General features: G+C 34.7%; 1 protein-coding gene across 1 annotated transcript in view; it reads left to right on the top strand.

Annotated features, from left to right (window-relative positions):
* The window catches only part of Tll1 (tolloid like 1), a 195,492-nt gene extending 179,237 nt beyond the window's left edge, over positions 1-16,255 (top strand). Inside the window, exons 19-21 of the mRNA XM_034520913.3 lie at positions 3,686-3,899; positions 11,255-11,505; positions 12,904-16,255. Of these exons, the coding sequence (XP_034376804.1) occupies positions 3,686-3,899; positions 11,255-11,505; positions 12,904-13,038 (600 nt within the window). The 3' untranslated portion in view covers positions 13,039-16,255. The remainder of the gene's footprint in view (positions 1-3,685; positions 3,900-11,254; positions 11,506-12,903) is intronic.
* Positions 16,256-25,364: the final 9,109 nt, after the last annotated feature.

The following is a 25,364-nucleotide window of genomic DNA, read 5'->3' as shown; positions in this document are numbered from 1 at the left end:
GGTACATAATTTCTGATACTGACTTTCATCCACTATGTTTTTTCCTATGTAGTTCTGATTTCTGGTGAGATTCTTTGTGCTACAGTCAATCTTATTTTGTATTTTCTATGAAGTGAGACTTGCACTTGCCTCAGAGTATTCACAACAAGCAATATCGCACGTTCACTGATACCATATTTTTGTTAATCTTTCAAGTATGCAGTGTAATAGCATATAAACTTCCCCCTTTTCTTCTTGTCTTGATCTTTTTAGTATCTCCATTATTTTCTCCTACTTCTTACTTAGTATAAATTGCTTTGCTCATCTTTTCTCTTCCAAAGGCAGAAGATGGATTCCACCTTAGTGTGGGATACATATAAAGGTTAGCAGTGAACGTTCACTTTCTTAGTATGTCTTCAATTCAAATGGCAACGATAACTTTACAGAATTTCTTCAGAGAAGAAAATATGCACCAATATACTGCAAGGATTATAGTACAACTATTGATTGATGCACATTTTGTATTTATAACTTCATACTTTTTAGTTTTGCTCTGTAGACTTAAATAAGGATGCTGGGTTGGTTTTGTTTGTTTGTTTGGTTCTTGTTTGGATTTCTCGCTTTAGATATATGAGGATTCCAAAGAAGAAAAAGAGACAGTTAATTGGCAATTGCAAATTGTCTATAATATGTGGGAATTATGAATTACTAAATATTTGGACAATACTAATTTCAGGCCATTCCAATGAACCTTTCTTAGGGTGTTAATGTGTCATATGTCTAGTGAATATTTAGTTTTAATTTAGTAAGACATACATATAAAATTTCTGCAGAGGTAAAGTAAGATATTTTTATTAATGTATTTATTTATTCACTTTATATTTCAGTATCAGCCTCATCTTGTTGCGGTCCCCCATCACAGAGCTATTCCCCATCCTTCCTTTCCTTCTCCTCTGAGAAGGGGGAGCCCCCATATCACCCTATCCTGGCACATCAAGCTACTACAGGACTAGGCACATCCTCTCCCACTGAGGCAAGATAAGGTGGCCCAATTAGAGGAACGGGAACCACAGGCAGGCAACAGAGTCAGGGACAGCATCCATTCCAGTTGTAAGGAGACTTGTATGAAGGCCAAGCTGCACTTGTGCTACATATGTGCAGGGGTCCATTCCATGCCTGCTCTTTGGTGATTCAGTCTCTGGAAACCCTCAAAAGAACCATGTTAGTTGACTCTCTTAGTCTTTCTGTAGGGTCCCTATCTTTTTCAGGTCCCCCCAATCCTCCCCAACACTTCTACAAGACCTCATAGCTCCATCTAATGTTTGGCTGTGGGTCTCTGGATGTCATTGCATAGGCTGTTGGGTGGAACCTCTCAGAGGACAGTTATGCTAAACTCCTGTCTACAAGCATGACAGTATCATTAATAGTATCAGGGATTGATTCTTGCCCATGGGCTGGGTCTTAGTTTGTACCAGTCATTGGCTGGCCATGACCTCTGTCTCAAGCAAGATATTTTTTAAATGGTATAAATAACAAGGAAACACAGCAAAGTTGCCATGGGTGCCATAGTATAAGGATAGCATTTGACAGAAAAAATAAACTTATAATATACTACCTTAGTACAATATTTATTTTAGTGTTTTAGAATACTATAGTTTATAAGATCAACTAAAATGATGCACAGTATAAATTCTCTTTTATTAGACTATAATGGTTTACAACATTTATATTTCCTAAAAATACAGCAGTTGCCATATGGGGATCTTTTTAGGGTAGCTAGTAAAATGATGTTCACTCACTGTGGTAATCAAATGAAAACAAAGTTTAATGTTTGTCCCAATGTTTCTGATGGATTTTCTCTAATATTTAACTTATTATACATGTTATCTAATTATTATAATAGTTTAAATTCTATGTAGGCTTAATCACAATGGTGACAATTGTAAAGGGAACAGCCCGATATTTACACAAGAATAAAGATGAAGAACAGTGAGATAGACTAGAGGACTGGAAATAAAACTCAAATCTAGACACAGTTAATTTTTTTATAGAAAAGACAAAAGCAGACAAGGGGATGATACAAATTTACAAAGAATAGCAGAATTTACAAAGAATAGCAGAAAGTAAATAAAATTAAAATGAAGCTGCAGGTCAACAAATGAACAAATAAACTGAATGGATTTTCTTTTTAAAGAAACACAAATGACCAATAACTGTTTTTGAGGAGATCAATAATTCCACCAATCAGGGAAGATCAAATTAAAACTATTGTTAAGATGCCTTACTCTACCCAGAATGGCTACTATCAACAAATCAGAAAACAAGTCTTGACAAGGATGTGAAGAGAAGGGGACCATTATTCACTCTTGGTACAGATTAGTACAGCCGTTATGAAAGTCAGTTTGGAGAAGTCTAAAAATTAAAACAAAATATCAGCACCATATGACACAGATGTTTCATTCCTGAAAACATATTATTTATTGGTGCTTTATTCACTGTAGCCAAGAATTGGAATCGAGTGAGTTGTTCATTAAAATAAGAATGGATAATGATACTTTGGTGTATGTATATTAGATATCCATATAAATAGTACTCAGCTGTAAATGAAGATTTGCAAGGAAACGGAGAGACTTAGAATGTGTCATACTAAGCTCTGTCACAGAATCTAAGAAAAAAATGACACATGCACTGTGAGTTGCTGAATCTAGACAATACCACGTGTACATGTAAACAAATGTATATGTGTGTGAAATATGACATGATGGAAAGGGGAAAATGTGAGGGGATTCAGAAGGACCAAATGCAGGCAGTGGGCATGAGTCATGAAGAAAAATGTAAAGCTAATGGTCATTTTAGTTCTAATTCTGCCATGGAACTTTTGTTTGTTTATTTTGATGGTGGATAAGTGTATAAAACAGCTTCAATGCTGAAGACGTAAGATTTAATGTGAAGCTCCAGAGCTCCCGCAGCTCCCATTCTGAACACCTATTCTAATTGTATACAAGTTTATTCAGATCTATGGACCATACATTTGGTTATTTCTGAACTGTAACTTTTAAGATTTATTTGCAAGATTATTTTCCAAGTTTATAAAATTAAAAAATGGTTATAGTAGTTGAATATGTTATAATACCCTGCTTAGTAATTTCATATCATATGAGACAGCTTTCCATACTTTGCCAAAATACCTGAGGTAATGAATTTATAAAGAGAAAAATGTTATCTTGGCCTATAATTACTGAAGTTTGAATCTATGGCTGTATTATTTTACTTGTGACAGAGAAGTTCATGGTAGGGGTTCAAGATTCAAAAGAATACTCTTCGCTCCATGGGTAGGAAGTACACATGAGAGGCTGAAGGAATTAGCATGTTCCTAATGACCTAAAGGCTTTCCAGTAAACTATTGCTTCTGAAATCTGCACAACTTCACACTTTGGTCTGTCCAGGGTCAAACCTGTAGCAAACAGCCTTTGTAGGCTACCTGATCTCTGGGTAGCATAACAGTTACATTGACACCTTGTGTTTATATTTATGCTTTTACAGGAGGTCAACACCATGTGACTTTCACAAGCCTTTTAAGGATGTGCTCCTTGTATTAATTCCGGTGTTCAGTGTGAACAAATTTTATTGATTGTTGATTTGTCCGCTGGAGAATTTTTTTGAATGATTTGCTGCTTGAAAAAAATTTCTCCTTCTAATTAAATAGGCCTTCAATGAGTTTGAGGTTGAGCAACACCAAGAATGTGCGTATGATCACTTGGAAATTTTTGATGGAGAAACAGAGAAGTCACCAATCCTTGGCCGACTCTGTGGCAGCAAGATACCAGATCCCCTCATGGCTACCGGGAATGAAATGTTTATTCGGTTTATTTCTGATGCCTCTGTTCAAAGAAAAGGCTTTCAAGCTACGCATTCCACAGGTCAGCAAATTATCTTCATGTGTTTCTCCTAAGAAAATGCTTTTTAAAAATTAATCTTTAAATTTGCATATAAACTGAAGATTTCATGATTATAGATATATATGTATATATATGCATACATATGTACACATGCACATATACACATACACACACACGTGTGTGCACGTGCGCGCACACACACACAGACACACACATAACACACCACTATACTTTTTCCTCTCTTTTATAACTTGTGTTGGGTATGTAGATGTGCCTTATTAATAGAATTACTTCAGGCTATATTTTTATTGCTGTGATGAAATGCCTTGACATAAAGCAACTTTGGGATGAAAGAACATTGGCTCACAAGTCCAGGTTGCAGTTCATCATTATTGGGAAGTCAAGGCAGGGACTTGAAGCAGCTAGTTATGTTCTACTCAAGAACAGAGAGAAGAAATGCATGCCTTACACTCAGGTTCAAGCACAGCCTCCTTTACATAGCTAGGCAGGCCAAGCTCCCTTTTCAGGAATGTAGGGCAAATACGGTGAGCTGCATTTCCCCATACCAATTAATGTAAATTAAATATGCCCCACAGACAGGCCCAGGGTCAACATGATCTACACAGCCCCCCAGTGAGACTGTCTTTCAGGTGATTCTACAGTGTATCAGGCTGCCAATTAAAAGTAAATATCTCAGCTCGTAAAAATCTCATTGAAATGTGCTATATGGAATATTTGGAAACTATTCTCGCTACCTTGATGCTTTTGCAGAAGTTGAAGACTCATGGAAGAAATATAAAGCAAATAATAATAATAATAATAATAATAATAATAATAATAATAATAATAATAAATCAGTTTGATTTTCTATCATTGTAACCTGGGGATGTAGAAATAGTTCTAAATATTTTATAATTAATCGTATAATTAACATTACTAGTTTCAATGACATGTTACATTTTATAGATAGGAAGCTATACCTTGTTATTAAAAACCTTTCTTTCATTGACTAAGCTGCTTCTTTTAAAAACTTTTAAAAACTTTTGCCTTAATACATATTTTGTAAATGATTTGGGGATTTATTTTTTTTTGTTCAACAGACTGTCATTTTCTCCTAACTTGTATTTGGTATTTTGGTATGTAATATGATCTTTTCCCTAATCCTGTTGTTGTTGTTTTTGTTTTGTTTGTTTGTTTGCTACTTAGGGAAAAGCTTACGTAAGAAAAGTATAAATATGGAAAGGTAAAATGAGTAAGATAAAATTATTTATAGCATGGGGACAATCTAAATATATGGTCCGTAAAATATGCTAAGGAATATTCCCTTTTCCTTTCAGATTTTAGGGGGGGAAAGGTAATCATAGATATTTGTAAAAGTCATTGAGCTTATAGTGACACCTGGTGGACATACTGAAGTATTATATAGGGCATTGTAAAATAACTCATACCCATATGTGAAATAATTTAATGCACTATTTGTCACGTTTTCTTGGTAATTTGGTTTTCGTTAATTTTCTGTTAACAATCTGTATGTGTTAAGCATTTTATTGAAAATATTTTCCTTCTGTGTTTTTATTTTACTGCATAATTGATTTACAATTAACTCTGAGAAAGTGGGAATTGTTAAAATAATGGTGTGCCATGTACTATTAATTATTAGACTCTTAACAACAATAGTAGTTGATTATTTCTTGTAATAGTTATAATTCTTGTTGTTGTTTTAGAAAAAATCAAACTCTAGCCATTTCCTGTTAATTTTCTAGACAATTGGTATTGTAGATACATACCTGTTAATTTGCCAAGTACTCAAGCTGTGGAAAAATTGGTGTCCCATTATGCTTTCTGAATTTCCCTGATGGTACAAAGTTGGTGGCTCTTAAACACATTCACACACACACACACACACACACACATACACACATGTATATGCATACACATACATGTACACATACACACATGCACACACACCTATTCACACACAAGTACCCACACACACACACATGCTTACACACATGTGCATACTCACACATGCACACATATGCACACACACATGCACACACATGCACACACATGCATACATACACATGTACACACCTGCACATATACACATGCACACACATACACACACATGAACACAGACATACATACACATACATACACATACATACACATACATACACATGCACACATATATACTCATGCACACACACAGAGGCACACACATGCACACACACACATACACGTGTACACACATGGACACACATGCACACTCCCCTCCACCCCAACATATGGTCTTGAGGTTATTGAGAGCTGTAAAACCAATGACACCCTCGTTTATTTTGTGACTTCTACCCATTTACTCTATTTACTTGTTGTAAATTATGAAAGCAATTTACATCAATTCTGTGAAACTGAGATCAGCTGAATCATCTTGTGCAGATGATGAAACTGAATTTGTAGATAATTAATTTGCAAATGTTTGCAACTTAGTATCTAATCATAGATTTACTCCAATTTTGACCACCCCCAAACCTAATGTATCCCTCTATAGGATATTTTATCCATTTAAAACTATAGAATTAGGACAGAAATGAATACTAATATCATCACTCCTTAAAGCAAAAGGTTAAGACCGAACTTGGTGTTTAAATTACATAAATGAAATGGAAGGCCTGTTTTAGTTTATATCTACTCAAATATTACAGTAACTATCCTCAGTCAAACGTTAAAGCAAACATGGGACTTGGGTATTATTCATTTGGTTCTGTCACTTTAAATCTGAGAGATCTGGAGCTAGAACTTAAATGTCAACCAAAGTACAACAAATATCAGTGACAATTGCCATTAGCCTCTGGGCTTCCCCACTGTGCTCACTTAGTCTGCTTGATGTTTGCTAGGGTGTGTATGTTTGCCTTTCCTGTTATTTATGAACTGTAGCATTCAGATGAATGATCTTGAAACTTTCTGGGTGGATGTTCTTTTCTGTGCTGTTACAAAATAGCACCTTGCATAAATTATTTTGTATTTCACCTGCTGGATACATCTTCTTAAACAACATTCTTTCCATTAAGTTCAGTTGTCCTATAACTTCCCATTAAAATTTTGTTTTGGCATTTGCTCAGACAGTGTGATGGGTTAGTATTCCTTTGGGAAAAACAACCCAGGGATTTATTGGAAAAGTGTACTGGAAACTCCCATAAGCTAAAAGCTCAGAGTGTAAGTTAAACTGAAGTCCAAGCTGGGAATCACATCTGCTAACTTCATCATGTGTAAAGGACTTTTATATCACTTACATCTTTGTAGAACAAATGCTTTAGGTTTGTGGCCTCAACTATATATTTTAATTTATCTAAGTAACTTTATTTTTCTATACACAAAGTTAACTTGGATCCAAAAGAATTTAAAACATCCAATTGCAATGTTGTTGTTATGAAGTTTGTTTGTTTTATTTATTTACAAAATGATGCTATCCATACAGTGGGTGAATATGGACTCTGTTAGGAAGAGAACTTTGTTTCTCTCTGACAGTTGGTTCAAATTCAAGTTCAATTTAATTTAATCCCTTAGTCAAAAGAAAATGTGCAAAAAATGTGTATTCTATCAGATATTATGATTTCAAAAATGAAGAAGAAGAAGAAGAAGAAGAAGAAGAAGAAGAAGAAGAAGAGGAGGAGGAGGAGGAAGAGGAGGAGGAGGAGGAGGAGGAGGAGGAGGAGGAGGAGGAAGAGGAGGAAGAGGAGGAGGAAGAAGAAAGTTGGAGAGAGATGTATTTCAACAGTGTTTTTGCCTTTCTGCATGTTTTTTCTCGAGTATTAAACATTTTATGGTTTGTCAGTGACATTTAAGACTCCAGTAATATGTTATCAGGCCTTTTCAGAGTGGTCATGCAGGTCAACTGAATTAGAATGGACTAGTAAAAACACTTATAGGTTGACTTCCGGGATATCTTCTGGAATCTTCTATTTACCAGGAAACAAACAAATATGTCTTTGCGAATTAAAATGAAATCTGCTACATAGTTTCTCTTCCCAAGTTTATTTTCAATTTCTCAGAAGTGTTGATGCTGCTTTGGGACCTTATAAAGCAGTATTAAACTATTAATATAAAAGTACTATTGTTAACATATTCAAGACTGGTTTTATTTATGTATTTTGGCTTGATAATACAGATAAGTTTGACAATATTTTGACTATATAAAATATCCTTTCTTGGAAAGTCTCTAATGTTATGTTGGTTTAAATTTGAAGAACCAGGAGAAATAAAAAAAGCAGTGAGTTGCCTCATAATATATGTCTCTTTATGATGGGTTTCTCTCAGAGGATCCACATTTCACACCACTTGCAAACATATTATCCCAAAATTTATCTTAAAACTATCACCTGGCAGACTACATTTCCTCTTTGGGCTTTAATAAGGAAAGCATTATTTTTACATTTATTAGTATGAACAGAGATGTATCAGCATCAAGGAATGAGTAGACCTGGTAACATGAAAGTCATTTTTAGTAATATTTTACACTGGTCTCAAACCTAAAGCTGTATGATTTTTAATAGAAATATGAGTTGACAACTTTGATATGCTTAGATTCATAAGCTTTCAGGTGTCTCTCCACTTTTTGTTCTATTTTGCTCCTACTTTAACTCTCCTTCTAAGATGGGAATGACAGAGGACTTCTGAAGCAGGTGTACCAAAGCAGCACACCCCATGTCTCATGCTACCCCCTCAACCCAGTTCTTCCTGACCCATAGAGCCATTATAGTTAAAGTGAATGATCATGATGGATTATAATCAGAATAATCTATAGTTATGGATTATTATAATCCATCAGTTATGTCAAACCTTGAGCATCAGCAGTTATTAACATCAAGAACTTTAATTCACTGGTTCACATAATTCTACATTCAGATTTATTTCTAAGATCTTTTTTTTTAATTCCATGTGTAGAAATGTTTTGCCTGCATGTATATATGTGTGCCGTGTCCATGCCTGGTGCTTGTGCAAGGTAGAAGAAGGCATCAGATATTCTAGAACTAAAGTTACAGAAGGTCATGAGTCATATTGTGGGTGCTGAGAATTTAATCCATGTCTTCTGGAAGAGCAGCCAGCGCTTTCAACTGCTGAGTTCCAAATCATATGTGTTGTTCACATGATGTTTTACTTGTCTAAAAGATACATTTCCTTTCTGATAGAAAATATGTCTAAAGCTATTGTTCTTCTTCTCTGTAGCACCTGAATATTTTCATGTACTCTCATAACCTGAATAACCTATTTACAATAACTTTTCACTGTGAGTCATACACCATTAAATTTCATGTGTGGTTTGATCATATATTTTTCACAAAGATGATCTAACATGGGCATTGTGTGTGATCTCTATTTTGAAATAAAATTGGAGAATCTGGAATGTAACTCAGTGGTAGGGTATAAGCCTTGCATGCAATGCTTTGTTCAATCCTAAATTTATACCTATGTAATCTGACCTTGAAGATCTGTGACATGCAGAAGAGACTGTTTCCTGGGAGTTGTATAAGAGTTACTCTGGGGAAGAAGAGTGTTTTGCTTCCCATATATAATCCTGGATGAATACAATGCCAAATTGGATGGAAATTCCAGCCTTTAGGGATAGTTTCGTGAATGTGTTATTTAATGGGTAAACATCTGTAATAGTATCATCTATGTCAGAACATTGAGCAAAAGCCTTAGCTAACTGTCTGAAAATATGTCCTTGGGGATAGAAGTATGAAGCTCTGAATGCAGAGTTGCCCTGGCACAACACCCAAGGGCTGATTGACACTATGCATTTAGATATAGAATCTGTACATCAGATTCAGAAATATTAATCTAAAATCATTACCAACTAGGTTGCTGTAGAGATGGCTCAGTAAATTGCTTGCCTGCCAAGTATGAAGGCCTGAGTTCAGATCCCCAGTATGAAGACTAAATAGCAGGCGTTGTGCTGCAAAGTTCTCTAATTAAGTACTGGGGAGACAGAGAGCACATCAGGCTTGCTGACCACATAGATATTCTGGCCAAATCAGCCAAATTGATGAGACCTAGGCTCAGTGAAAAGCACTATTTAAAAAAAAATAAGACAAAGAATGGTTGAGAAAAGTATCTCGTATGTACCTCTGATTCCTACAGCATATGCACACATGCATCTGCACACATATACAAACAAGTTCGATAAAATAACAACCCTCTCCCCAAGCACAGTGCAGTTTAACCAACACAAGCCTGAAAAAGACCTCATAAATGTTTCTGCTGCCCAGTCATTCTCACTATGGGTTATCTTATGACCAATGGTGACGTTGTTATGAGTGTGTTTTCATACACAGTGGTTTAGCATCCCATGTCTCAGAATGCTATATTTTCTGGGGGAATCTCCTGATCTTAGCTTTGAAATTTCTAGTTCTGGTGATTGTCACAGACGCTTGGAAACTTCCCAGGTGTTGGTAGACACCCTACTTTTCCCCAACCTTTTCACATTTGATCCTTTATCTCTGTGTTTACCATTGGATTTGTTGTTAGGCTATTTTAGCCTCCTGATACTTCTATTTGATCTATGCCATAGTAAATAGAAGCCTCTGGTCACAGTGAGCTACTAAAAAGTTTGAGGAACATTCCTTTCTTTGAATTAGATGAGCTAAGAAATTTTATTTTCACAGCCTTAATTCTTTGATGTATTTTCTATAGGTGATGATGCTGGTGCATAGAACAGATTTGTATTTCTCTAAAAACTGAAGTTGAAAATTTATTATAGCAAATACATCAATTATATCTGAACTGATTCTATGATGAGTTGTGTATTCTTTTGCTGATTGCATGAGATAATATTACTACTCAAATATTATTATACATGTATAATAATGTTGTATATATTATATAAAGTTCTATATATTCATAAGCTTTATATGCTTTGATACTTTTTCAGGTTATTTTTATTTATTTGATTGCTGAATTCTAAGTTTTCATTATGTAAATAATGATTTGAAAGTAAAACCATTATTAGATGCATCTTCCATAATTCTATTGTTTGTGACGGGTGCTCTTCTAGGTGACTTTCATGTATTACATTTTGAAAAGTCACAAAGATTGGTGCCATTAGCATATATACTTTTTCATTGGAAAAATAAGGATCAGAGGCATGATCTTCATTGCTCATAGTCTTATAGTTAGATTTTTAAGCTAATTTCTTAAGCTAGACAGGCTGTTTGTGTTATTTCTGCCTATACACATGACATTGTCTGAATTTTTAGTCACAAACACATACCTAAACCTGGATGTGGAAACAGGCATTAGAGGTTAAGTGGACTCCACTGAAATAGAGGCTGGACAGTGGAAACTCACCAATATTATTTATTTCTTTCCTTGGGCAGAATGTGGTGGTCGATTGAAAGCAGAGTCAAAGCCTAGAGACTTGTTCTCTCATGCTCAGTTTGGTGATAATAATTACCCAGGACAACTGGACTGTGAATGGTTGTTGGTGTCAGAACAAGGCTCTCGACTTGAATTGTCCTTCCAGACTTTTGAAGTAGAAGAAGAAGCAGACTGTGGCTATGACTATGTTGAAGTCTTTGATGGTCTCAATTCAAAAGCTGTGGGTCTTGGTAGATTCTGTGGATCGGGGGTAAGTATGCCATCAACAGGTTCCTATAGTCAGTTAATGACATGCCTATTATTCAGTGGTTGGCATATATAATATTTATAAACTGGAAAGATATTTGAAATAATAACATACTTTATTACTAACAATGGCTGAACAAAAATAAATGTGGCTCTCCTATCTTCCCATTTCTCCACTTCTAATGAGTTTACATTATAATTCGTGTGAACATATGGACTTGGTTGTTCCAGTTTCTTGTCATTTTCCGTATTCTAAGTTTTCATTGTGCAGTGAATATTTAAATGGTTAATAATTCAAACCCAATACACACATACAGCACACACACACACACACACACACACACACACACACACATGGCCTTGACAATGTTGTTCCTTCCAAAATTAAAGCATAAGAGAAAAGAAAAATCTGTATCTCACCAGTTTACATTCCATTCTTTGATGGCTCAGAGGTTAAGAACACTGTGTGCTTTTCCAGAGGTTCTGAGTTCAATTCTCAACAACCACATGCTGGCTCACAATCATCTGTGATGGGATCTGATGCCCTCTTCTGGCATGCATGTAGAGCACTTATATACACTAGGTAGGTATGTAAGTAGATAGATAGATAGATAGATAGATAGATAGATAGATAGATGCATGCATACATACATACATACATACATACATACATACATACATACATACATAGATTCCTCTGGTCGGTTGAGGCCCAGCAATGCAGAATGCTCTACCATTGCTCTACATGCAGAGGTACAGTACAGAGATAAGTAGGGGAGAGGCCACATGAGAAGCTAGATTGATAAACACTCTGGTTTTCTCCATTTCCTCCAGTACTCACTGCATTCAAATTTAGAATATTCTCATGTGTATTTTGCTTGAAATGACAAGAGACTCGACTTTCTGAGTGTCAACTCTTATCTATTCATATAGTAATAATAATAATAATAATAATAATAATAATAATAATAATTACCAAACTTCAACCAAAGTAACACTTCACAGAATATTTTTAGACTATTAAAAGGGAGAAAAGGAAGATTTAGATTTCATAAGTGACTCATTTCACAATAACCATTGTTTATCTATTTTTTGTTTATCTACTTTGTAATCTCCTTTATTTACATATAAACAAAAAATATGGATTGAAGTTTTGAAAAAAACAAATCTTACTGAAAATTCTGGAATTTAAGTGTGCACTAACATGCCTTCAAAATTTAAGATCTTGGGTATGCCATTTCCTCCCTGAATCTCATATTTTCTCATCCTTGTGAGAATAAGTCCAACAGGAGCACTTTGCTACATTGCTGGGTGGGTTGAGTGGTTAGAGCATGCGCATGAGGTGACACAGTGGCCCATTCTCTTCTCATCCCAGTTCTACTTTATTTGCTTTTTCTTTCAGCCACCAGAAGAGATCTATTCAATTGGAGATGTGGCTTTAATTCATTTTCATACAGATGACACTATCAACAAGAAAGGATTTTATATAAGATATAAAAGTATAAGATATCCGGAAACCATGCATGCTGAGAACTAATGACGACCTCGCTCAGAACAGAATGGAATGTGCATATGGAAAGAAGACATTTTTAAAATTGACAATATTAGTACAATTGTTTTATATAATGAATTTGAGCAAAAGAAACCTGCAAGATTAGAGTTATCTCTGAAATGAAAGAGAACTTTCCAGAAATCTGATTGGCATTGCAAGGATGTTTGAAAGTCATGCTTGTTCAAAGAAGATTAACAGCTTGAAATAGATGCCTCACACAATGGACAGTTCACTTCATGGGCTATGATTCTCTGGAATGATTTCTTGACTACTTTTTCAAGATCTGGGGACTAAAAATGATCAGATAGATCATAGCTTGGAAACCGAATTTTGGGTCTTTGCTTAGACTTTGTAGGTCAGACACAATGTAAACAAAACCCATGTAAGAATAGTGGAATAGTGGTCTTTGGAAGGTGGTTTGTCATTTAAATGTAGGTGTGTATTTGTGTGTGTTCACTCATGCAAGTGTGTGTGTGTGTGTGTATGTGTGTGTGTTTGGAAACTGGAATATTTCATCTTCATTATTTTCAAATGCAGGCCAGCTTAACCTGTTCACACAAACGATTTTGCGACCACTTCATTGTATCTATATCTTGAAAAGTTCAAAATATCTATAATGTCTACAATGCATTTAATTCCTAGATATCATATTTAATTACTGGATAATACCCAGTTCACTAGTAAACTCATCTCTCTCTGGGGAAGTACTGAATAGTCACACCAAATCCAAGAAACTCACCATGTCTTATAAACCTTTAAGATAAAATTCCAACGAGGTGTGTGCAGCCATCTTCCAAATGACTGCCTGGATGTTTCTCATTCCAGTTACTACTGCTGCTGCTATGGTCTTTCTTTTATTGTTAATGTGTTGATATGTTATTATTATGGTTATTGTTATTGATGTTGTTACTATATTTAAAAATTATGAGATGAAGTGGAAGTAGAGTTTGGGAGAAATGAAATCTCTCTTTTTTGTTCTCTTCTTGAAATTCAGTTTCAAAAATACAATATTTTGTGGCAAATGATTTGTTTCTGACATATTTCCTATGGTGCTATTCCATAAACATTAAAACAGCAGCAACAACAAGTTTCTGACCTTTGAGCCAAATATCTGTGTACTATGAATGTCTCCTTCTATGTGGCTGGCAAAGGAGACTCAAGACTTTTTAGATATTTCAAGAGTGTATCATGGAAAGGACAAAGCTTGTCCCGTGGAACAACTACTCCCAATGCCTTAGAATTCCTGCACATAAACAGACAAATCTGCTTAAAGACATGCCTCTTGAGATGTTGACCATCGTAGCATATGGTAATCAGGAACTCCAAGAAGAAAATCCATTTCCATGACAGAGACATTCGACATACAGATACATATATACATGTATACATCCAAATCTGCTTTTGTTGTAGAAATGTAATTTTAGAACAAACTTTTGCTTTATAGCGCTGTGCGTTTTTAATATTAATGTATGTATATGTGAGACTCTGAGTGAGGGTGTCTAATAGAAGGTGAAGAGCTATTGGTGGTTGACAAATTTAATTTGTATGCCACGTTGTCCTAGAACTGTGTTTGAAGTAGCGCCGTGATAAGGTTTCATGGACACATAATGGATAATTCTAATTACCATCAATCATATCAAAGAAAGGTTCTTTCCCTTAGACGATCTATTTTAATTATTTTATGTTGATGTGGGTTGTTGTGCAAAGGAGCTTTTTTTCCCTCTGAATTGTCCATAAACACTGATTACCTGAAAAATGAGGTATATTTCTTTATTTTTACAAAATTAAACTCTACATCTAGATATAACAATTTTACTTTTCTCATTTTTCCCTTGAACAATCTTTCTCTACTTATGACATGCGAAGTATAAATACAGTTTTGGAACCAGTGTTTGGATCTCACTAAATATGGCCTTCAAACTATGTAGCTGTTGCCTTTAACGTAGAGAAGCCACTCTGTAGAAATTACGTGTTCTGGTAATTTCTTCCATATTTTTTCACTTATCTCCAGCTAATCAAGGTAAACCCACATTGAGGGAAAGAAAAGGAAAAGGCATCCACGCTGGCATTGTTTTGCTGTTCTAGGCCTTGTGTAGGCATGGCTTCCAAACACCATGCACACTACTTTTCAGTGAGGCTGACTTAAACCATGCAATGAAATGAGACCTGGAGATATTATGTTGCTTCCTAGGGTAACGGATAAAGTTAAATGTAGAAACTCACTCTGTGTGTTGTCAAAATCTGTACTTATTCTGTAACACGAAGTAGATTTCATCACAATACATTTGAACAGTAGAATTTTTAAACGATGAAAAGTTTCTAGACAAAGCAAATTCCAGATAGGAATCACCAACAGTTTATGGGTAACATTTTTCTTTCAGCAACAGTATGAAAATTGAAGGTCAACTACATGTACATGTCCTTATGCACCAAAAATAGTACTAAAAATGACAACAATCCTATAGTTTGGTGTAGCGAGCTTTTTATTAAAATGAATATATTAAATTATTTTAAGTGTCATGGTAGAAAAATGTAGCTATTTTAGGAAATAGCCCAGATACCCAGTTGATCTACTAGGTCACATGAACTAAGCTTGAGACAGCTAGGAAATTACAGACAGTGGGTAAAAAATATGTTGTCATAACTTTGGATCACTGATAAAGATAATTCATTTTTATTGTACCTTATTTCAGAAATTAGGCAGTACCACATATTACTTTAAAACTACTCAGCATTTGCCTTAAATGTGTTGTGATGTGAAAATAGAAACACCACCATTGTTGTTTTTCTCATAAGTATTATTGTCCTAGGCATTTTATTAAATTAATTTTGTACAGTATTTTATACTTCTACTGTATGTCACTTGTGCTTTATATTTGCCAAGGTTCTATATGCCTATATTTCTCACAGTACACATAAGGAAACTAGTTTTTATATATTATGTTATTATATGTCTAATTTAATTTAGAAATCTAGTTTAATAAGGAGACCATAAGTTCAAATAATTGTACAAAATGGCATTTTAAAAGAAGTACTTGAAGGCCAATAAGGTCAGTCAGCAGGAAGTATTGCTGGACACCAAACCTGATGATGGAAGTTGGCTTCTGAAGACAACGTGGAAGAAGGAGAGAAATCACTCCTGAGGGCTGTCCTCTAACTACCATGCACATACTTAAGCCTGGGCCTTACCTGTGTGAAGAGGTTAAGGTGGCCTGCATTTGGAAACAATGAAGATAAAATATTCCAGTTTACACACACACACACACACACACACACACACTTACACAAATATTTTTAAATCTTTTAAAGAAGTAGATAGATGAGAACCAGGAATTCTGTATTTATACAGCAACTGGCTGTCTTTATGCTATCCTGGACTAATTTTAATGTTGCAGTTTGTCTCACTTAAATTTTGTTCATGCTTATTCTTAAAATTATCTATTTTGTTTTAATTTAATGAATGCTTTAATTGTCAGATATTTTACAGTAAACTTCAAATGTTAATATTTTTATGTAGAATTATCTATAATATTTAAAATATTATTTTTCATAAAGTTAAAATTCACTTTTAAAAGCTATACTAAATTTTATTTATTTATTAGAGCTACCTCTATGTGTTGCATCAAAATAAGTTTTTACCAAAAGCAATAGTGAAAAAATTGGAAGCTTTAGTGTTGATGAGTTGAATTTTTCAAAACTTTTGATTTTGATTTTAAAAGTTAGCATGGAAGAGAAAAATATAGAAAAATATATCCCCTTCTAAATATTTATAAACTAAATTGTGGGAATGACTTCTATTTTACCAGAACAAACATATAATATAAATTTACCACAAAGCTGAGTATTTTGCTAATAGATTATTGGACCTTCTTGGTGTTCCAAGGCAGGGTAAATGGTTGTCAAAGATATTAACTTTTGGTCTTTGATTATCATGAATATATAATTAAGAAATATGTCATTATATAAGAAATAATTCTAGAAATACTATGATGCAATGTGACATAGTGTAGTTTCCAAGGGTTCTCTTAAATCAGGTGTTGTTACTACCCATCTGTAACGTGCCATTTTTTTTATTTATATACAGTATATGCATTCTGTATGATGACCATATCCTAGTTCAGGCCCTAATGCAAGAAAAGCAAAGCATTCTCAGAGCCCTGAGTATAATTCACTAAATATAACTGTTCCCTCATACCATAATTCAAGTAAAAATGAGCAGAGCACAGAGAATATATACTGACCTTCAACTTTAAAACACTTGTGGAAATAGGTTTGAATTTTAAACAAATTGGATCCCGCAAAACATTTCAAGGCAAAAGGCCAACTCTAAAGGTATTGGAATAGAAAATGAAGCAAGTACCTAGGTGATCTTCACAGTGGGTCTTGTGGTGCTATAGTGCAGTATCAAGTAAGAGGTGAAATTACTTGTGATATGTGTCTCATTTTATACAAATGAAAGTTATGACTTTAACATTCTTTCTGGCTTCAAGTTGCTCTGTTTGTCTGTAATATCCACACAGCTGAAATGTCCATTTGTTTAACATTTCAAATTTTCATCTCCACTCAACTAAAGCTAACAATTAACCATACCACACCAACCTTCTCTAGTATAAACATGTGCTTAGACTTCAGTATGTTTTATAAATCATATTTTAATAGCCATTCTGTAGTGCTTTGGTTGAATAATATCAAAGGATGGTCATTTTAGCCATTAGCTCAATAACAAAGCTAAGAATGGATCTGTCCAAGGCATTATTAGAATTGTTTTCACTGAGAAACTGTAGAAAATTAAAGAACATTTTTAATAAAACGAGAAAGTGAACATATAATCCTTCATAGTATTTTCATGTAACAAAATCAAGAGCCAGTGCTAATAAAACAGAGTCAGAGGGCTTAAGAGGTTTACTTCAAGAAATGTCTTTAAGTTTATCTAAGTAGGGTGGATTGCTAAGAAACAAGAGAACTGAAAGAATTAGGTAATAAATCTCATGTCTTTAAAAAATATCTCTAAAAGCAACTGAATAGGCATTTCTTTGAGGACTATAGTAAAACTTTAAGTACCTTTCAGAAAAGGCTTTCTGCAGGGCTCTAATAAATGTTCAAATTATACTTTCGTACTGCATATTTATTAGCTATTTGCATTTCCTGAGACTAAATGATAATTCATAATAATTCATGTTATTTCCAAGACAAAGGCATATATTTGCATCACATATTTTGTTGCTAATACATGTTCTGTTTATTTATTTATTATGTCACCAAATATTTGCTTCCATTTAAGGTAAATTAAGTCACAGTCTCTCCTCTGATGAAGCTTAAATTTGAATTAGAGAGACAAGTATTTATTAAAAGTAACCCCCCCCCCAATTTGGAAAATGTAAATGCCCTGCTACCATTTGGGTGTTATTTCAAAATTAACATAGTCCCTATTTGGACACTAATATTAACATATACATTCTCTCCTCAGCCTTGATTTTACATCAGACCTTTTAAACAAAATCAGTTGATCTATAAAAATATTCATTTTCACAACAATTATAGTACTACCAATGATCTAAATTGTTTATTTTCAAATTGGTCAATAAGTAACCTTTGTAAATTCAAATTAAAAGTACTGGTGGGGACTATTGTCCCTGTAATGCATTCTGTCAGGAGGGTAATACAGGAGGATGTGAGTTCAATATCAGTCTGGGCTACAAAGGAACACCCTGTCTCAGAAATAGACAAACAAGCAAACAAAGCACCACCCAGTACCAGCACCTATGTGAGTGATACATTGAAGAGTTCACTAGGATCTACATGGAAACACTTGAAAGTCATGATCATGATGAATTACAAATTAATGTGTCAAAATGAAGTGTTGCAAGGCAGTGAAATGCCTCGTGGTCTTATTATTGGCGTGGTCTTATTATTGGCATCTTCTTAACCAACAAGGATTTTTCTTCTTATTTAATTTACTTATTTTAGTGTTGTTTGAAATGAACTGGGCCCTTCCTCATGAATTCTAGATAAGTTCCTAACTGTTGAACTCCATCCTCCGTTCCAGGAAATAAATGTTACTGAAGTCCCAGGGGTGCCAGATTGTGAACAACATGCAAAGCATTCTGGAAGCACAGCATGCCTGCAGAGCAGTTACTATCTCAATCACAGATAAACAGTAATGATTACAATACCACAAAAAGAGATTTTAAATGCTCAAGTGAGAGTGATACAAATAATAGACCTAAAATAATTTGAGTAAGAGAATAATCACATGGTAACTGGAAAGAAAGTATTCGGGAACGATTAAAGAATGCAGATGAAAAATATATGAAAATGCATAATCATTTAAATCTAAGATTTCAAAAACAACAAATCAAACTTGTAGAGATAAAGAAACACAGTAATTAAAATACAAATTCAGGTTAGATACAGCTGATAGTATGAGTCATGGGATGGGGGAACAGGACACAGAATGTAACAGAAAGTCAAGACGACTAGGAGGTGAAACAGAATGTGAACTTTGAATACATGTTATAGGAGTTAAGGGAAAAGAAACAAATACTGACTGAAGAGCCTATATTTAAATATCCAATATCTAAAGCTTCTTGGAAGGCATATATATAGCCTATCTTGAAACGAGGACACATTGGGAAGACAGGATACACTCAAGAAAAGTAAGATGAAACTGTGCTAAGTCTGACATACAGTTCTGAGGTTGCTCAACACACAAAAGAAAATGTCTTAAAGCCAGGCAGTGGTGGCGCACGCCTTTAATCCCAGCACTTGGGGGGCAGAGGCAGGCGGATTTCTGAGTTTGAGGCCAGCCTGGTCTACAGAGTGAGGACAGCCAGGGCTACACAGAGAACCCACCCCCCCAAAAAAAAGAAAAAAAAAGAAAAAAAAAAAGAAAAAAAAAGAAAATGTTTTAAAAAAATCAAATCAAAAGACTTTTCCAGAAAGGAACATACTTTTATAAATATAACAAATTTTTCAACATGAAAAGTTGTCATATGATATATGTAGAATGCACATTATATGTTATATTAATATTCAAAATACTAATTATTACTAAATATTAATATACATATTATATATTATATATAATTTTTGTTTCTCTAGAGAACTATGCCTAATACAGAGACTCTATAGTGGTAAAATAAATAACAAATTCAGAAAATTTAAAACCAATTTATAGGAATGTAAAAATTAAACTTAAATATATCAAGTTGTCAAAATCTTCAAAATAATCGAAGGTATTTAGATTTCAATAAGAATAGAATTGAGATTTATAGCACGTATAGTGTGTACTCTAGACAAATAATTTGCATCCATGTCATATAAAATTCATATTTCATATGAGCAACTCTAAATCAAGAATAAAATCCCAGATTATGGGAGAGAAGCACTTCCTGCCATCCACATCAGCATCTACCTTTGGTGACTCCACATGGGCTGGATACCAGGTGGAGCAGTCTCTGGACAGCCCCTCTTTCAGTTTCTGTCTCACACTTTGTCTCCATATGCGATATCTAAATACTTGAAATATCAGGAGTCAACAAAATCTACCTATGAATAAAATACACCTTGGTGCCTGTTTATGATGCACAGGCTATGAAGAATACAAATAAAAGTCTATTAGTGCTTGGGAAAGATTAATTAATAGGTGAGAGACTGTCTGCTGCCATGTAAATTCTAGCATTTTATTTGTCCTTTTCTCAAAGGAGATAATGTTTTGTTATAAATAATAAATATGGAAAGATATGTATAGTGTCCAAAAGAAGAAACCAGAATAGCCATTAAGTACATAAAAAATAGCTTTGGTATGATGGGGAGATGACCCAGTTTTGAAGACAAGTCCAGAGACACTTGCCCTCCCATGCCCACACCCCAACACAGACACACACAATCAAGTAATGAGACAAAAACTTTATAAAACACAGAACAGGTTTGTATAACTTAGATATGTGGGCAACTCACATTTAAACGACAAGAAAGTCCCGTATCCACAAACCTATACAATTTAAACATTGTGAAGTACTTTGCAGAGATGAATAGCTTGTAGAAATTCCTCAGTATTTCTCAGGAGGGAAACAGTGCTGGATAATTGCTAGGACTTAAGAGTATGCCTTCCTACTGATTGACAATCCCACCACTCTGTGTAGCCAAGCTCCAGTACTCTTTTGCCTGGTGTTGATAAAGCCAACTCTACCACTTTTCTGGGGTTTAGGAGGCTATAAAGCCTGTAGGAACCTGGGGCACACAATAACCAAGAAAAGTCTTTCTCCTGAAGTGTACTCAGGATTTCTGCATTGACGCGCTGTTCACACAGAGAAGGGCTAAGGTCATTTTCTCAGGAGGCAACAAAAATAATATGCAGAATTGGGAGAAAATAGGTAACTGGCATGTATGTTTTATGTAAGGATACATATGTGTGTTATGTAACTTATTATGTGGACTTTTACCCTTTTAAAACTTTTAATACAGAATTAAGTATTAATCACACATGCAAATGAAGGAATGGGTGTGCCATAAACTCTTCCAACCTAAACTCCCAAGCTAGCAGGCATGATTCCTTCCTCCGGTTTTCTACCTGTTTTGCTTAGTTTTGTGATCAACATGACACAGCCTGGAAGGGAACCTTGACTAAGAGAATACCCACATGAACTCTGCCTGTGGGTAAGCCCATGGGGGCATGTTCTTGACTGACGATTGATGTGGAAAGACTTAGCCCACTGTAAGCAGATTGATGTGGAAAGACTTAGCCCACTGTAAGCAACGCTATCCTTGGGCAGGTCATCTACATTGTTTGGGAAAGCAAACTGAGCAAGCTAGAGGGATCGAGCCAGTAAGCACTGTTCCTTCCTGGTCTCTGCTTCAGTTCCTGCATGAGTTTCCTCCCTGATTTCTCTTCACTACAACTATAAGCTGAAATAAGTCCTTTCCATCCCAAGCTGCTTTTAGCTATGGTGTTTATCACAGTAAAAACCTCAGTAAGATATCACTTCAGGTCTGTCTACTTGCAATGTTAGATCCTGTTATTTAAAAACAAAACAAAACAAAAAACAAAAACTCAAACAAAAACCCAATGCTTTGATGAATTCCTAAGCAAGATATTGTATGTGATATGTGTATGTGATATTTATGTAGGCTTGCAGTTCTCATCATGGGCCCTAGTCTTGTGAGATAAACATTATATAATTTTATAAGTAGTATTCTGAAATACAAAGTAGGTTAAGGTTCCTAAGATCTCATGGTGTCTGTGATGAAGAGAGTCCATCTAAAGAGGAGTAAATATGTAAATTACATACTGAATTTTAAAAGTGAGTATGGAATAGGGGGTGGGTCTAGGTGGAGATAGACTGTGTGGTGGTTTGAAGGATATGGCCCTCATAGACTCATGTGTTTGAATGGTTGTCCTACAGGGAGTGACACTATTAGGTGTGTCTTTGTTAGAATAGGTGTAGCCTTGTTGGAGGAAATGTGTCACCATGGGGATGGGTTTTGAGGTCCTATGTTCAAGCTCCACCCAGTATGGCAGAGAGAGTCAGTCCACTCCTGGGTGACTGAGAATCAAGGTGTAGAATTCTTGGCTCCTTCTCCTGCATCAGGACTGTCTGCACACTGCCACAATTCCATCCATGATGACAATGGACTGAAACTCTGAAGTATAGGCCAGCCCCAATTAAATGTCATTTATAAGAGTTACCTTGGTCATGATGTCTCTTCATAGCAATAAAACCCTAACTAAGACAGTAGGAGAGTCATTATGTTCAAAATACAATGTATGAAATTTCAATTAATAAAAATATTAGCCATAATTTTTAAAAGTAACCATAAATTTAGAATTTTTGTATTGTTACTCATTATTGTAATTTTGAATGTTCAAAACTAAAACAAAAACCAATTACTTTTACATTAACTAACTGATTTTGTATTTTGACATGAAGCATAATTAAACAATTTGAGTTTTTATTTGAAGTAATGCTGCAGTAGCTTTCTGAAAAATTTTGATAGTTTCCACCCTAAAAAAATTCAAAGTAAAACAACATCTTAAATACTGCAAACAGTTTTATCTTTAAAGCTTTTGAGACATCCATCAAAGAGAAACCTGTCAAAGATGACCCCAGAATGTCTTTTCCATTTCTTTTCTAAATATGAGCTTGTTCTTACATCTTGCAGAGAAACTATGTACACCTTGACTGGTTCATCTTCAATAAGCTTTGCTTGAGATCAATGTATTAAATCACTAATTTATTTAAATACCCACATAATGTCATAAGTACAGGGAATTTGGAAACTGAAATAAATTATTTTTAGTAGAATATAAATGACTTGTAAACTGAAGACATTGATATACCTTAGAGGAAAAAAAAGACAGTGGTATAGTTAATAAAAAATAAATTTGGAATGAATAATGGAAACCCTCTATATTGCAGTGGAAGATGACTGACAATGACTACACTCAGCAAATCTGCTCCAATTACAGTATGAAACTGTCCATCAAAAGCCAAAATTAAGATGGAAATTCAAACTTTTAAATGTATTTGAATTATTGCAAGTTACACGGTTTTTGTTTTCCAAGGAGTTGTTCTAGTTTCCAGGAATTAGCATTAACAAAACAATAAGTTTAAAGATCATACTTTTCCCATGTGTATTTTTCTGTCCCATTGACTTTTAATGAGATCAAGATGATACTGGATAAGACAAGAGGAAAACATGCAGACAGCAGGAATTATGAAGTTTTCCTTAGCAGCAGTTGTGTAGAAAGCACAGAGATAAGGATCATTTATGCCATAATTGAATTCAGGTCACTATGGAGAGGGCACAAAGTTTAGCATTGGTCTGTGTTTCAGATGGATACATTTCATTTTAAGGTAATGTGCTTGTCAAAAGAGGATGAAGCAGGTTTGCAAATTATCTGGCGAGCGTCACTTACTGTGTTTCCAAATCGTGTATTATGCTGATTACATTTCTTAAACTGATTGGTTTTTCCAATACAAAGGTTTTAAAATCTTAGAATCAGAACTATATTCATTGTTTTCCTATGTTTGTACAGAATTGCACAATAAAATCACCCAATATACACTGACTGTATTGAGTCGAATTGTAATGAGATTCATTTATACTAAGTTTTACTAGCTTAATAAACTAAAAAAAAACTTTAGAAAATTTTGTCTATAAAGTCATTACTATGTGAGCTATAATATTTTCTAGGTAACATTGTCATAAAGTTATTAAATTGTGTATCTATTAATAGGAAGAAACACTGTTTATTATTTTTTATTGGATATTTTTACATTTCAGATGTCATCCCCTTTCCCCATTTCCCCTCCATAAAAACCCCCTATCCCATCCCCCTCCTCCTTTTTGCTTTTATACCATTTTAATTACATGCAAGTACTAAGATCAGTTCTAGGTTGAGAAACTAGCAGTACAATAGATGCAAATAGTCAAGGGACAAGCAAGACAATAAACACAGATAGTCAAAAAATAAGCAAGGCAATAAACAAAGTTCTATGATCACTCCCATGATCACTGTTTCTAAAGGCTTATCAGGATGACCAAAATATCTGAGCCTATTTCCCTGTCCTAGTCCAAAGTCAGTTTCATGTCTGAAGCCTATTTCCTTGTTCTAGCCTAAGATTTAGATTCCTGCCTGAAGTTACTTCTTTGTTCTAGCCTAATATTCAGATTCCTACCTGAAATGACTTCTTTGTTCTAGCCTAAGGTTTAGATTCCTACATGAAATTGCTTCTTCGTTTTAGCCTAATGTCAGATTCTTGCTTGAAGCCCACTTCCTTGTCCTTGGCCAATGTCATATTCATGCCAAGCAGCCCATTTCCTTGTCCTTGGCCCATGTCAGATTCTTGCCAAGCACTCCCAAAACCTCTCCACCTCTCCCCCTTTTTATTTTGTAAATAAAACTGAGCTTGTGTTAAGTTGTTCTGACAAGAATGACTTACTTACCCATCATGGAATATGCATTATCAAAAGCAATGTACTTCTGTCTTAGGTTGGAAAGGCTCTATGCAGAATCTTACCCGTCCTTGGCTTGCTAGCCTGTTAATTTAATAACTCTGTCTGCCGGCCCATTTTCAGTTTCAAGACATAGACTTTGGTTGCTAACATGTTGATGTTGTTAAAGACAAGTTTTAACATGACAGGCAGGAATAAAAGTATTCCCAGGAAAAAAAGGGCTACCATGATCAAGCTATATATGCCATTCTTGAAGCTTGACCAAAAAAAGAAATACTGACTTCAGGCCATGAGTAATTTTATCAGCAGTATCTGCCACATAAAAACTCAGCAGAGCAGCATTCTTTAAATTC

The sequence above is a fragment of the Arvicanthis niloticus genome, chromosome 16 (assembly GCF_011762505.2).
Source record: "Arvicanthis niloticus isolate mArvNil1 chromosome 16, mArvNil1.pat.X, whole genome shotgun sequence".
Taxonomy (NCBI): Eukaryota; Metazoa; Chordata; class Mammalia; order Rodentia; family Muridae; genus Arvicanthis; species Arvicanthis niloticus.
Note: the sequence above shows the minus strand (reverse complement) of the source record. Positions and strands in the feature narration are given on the sequence as shown.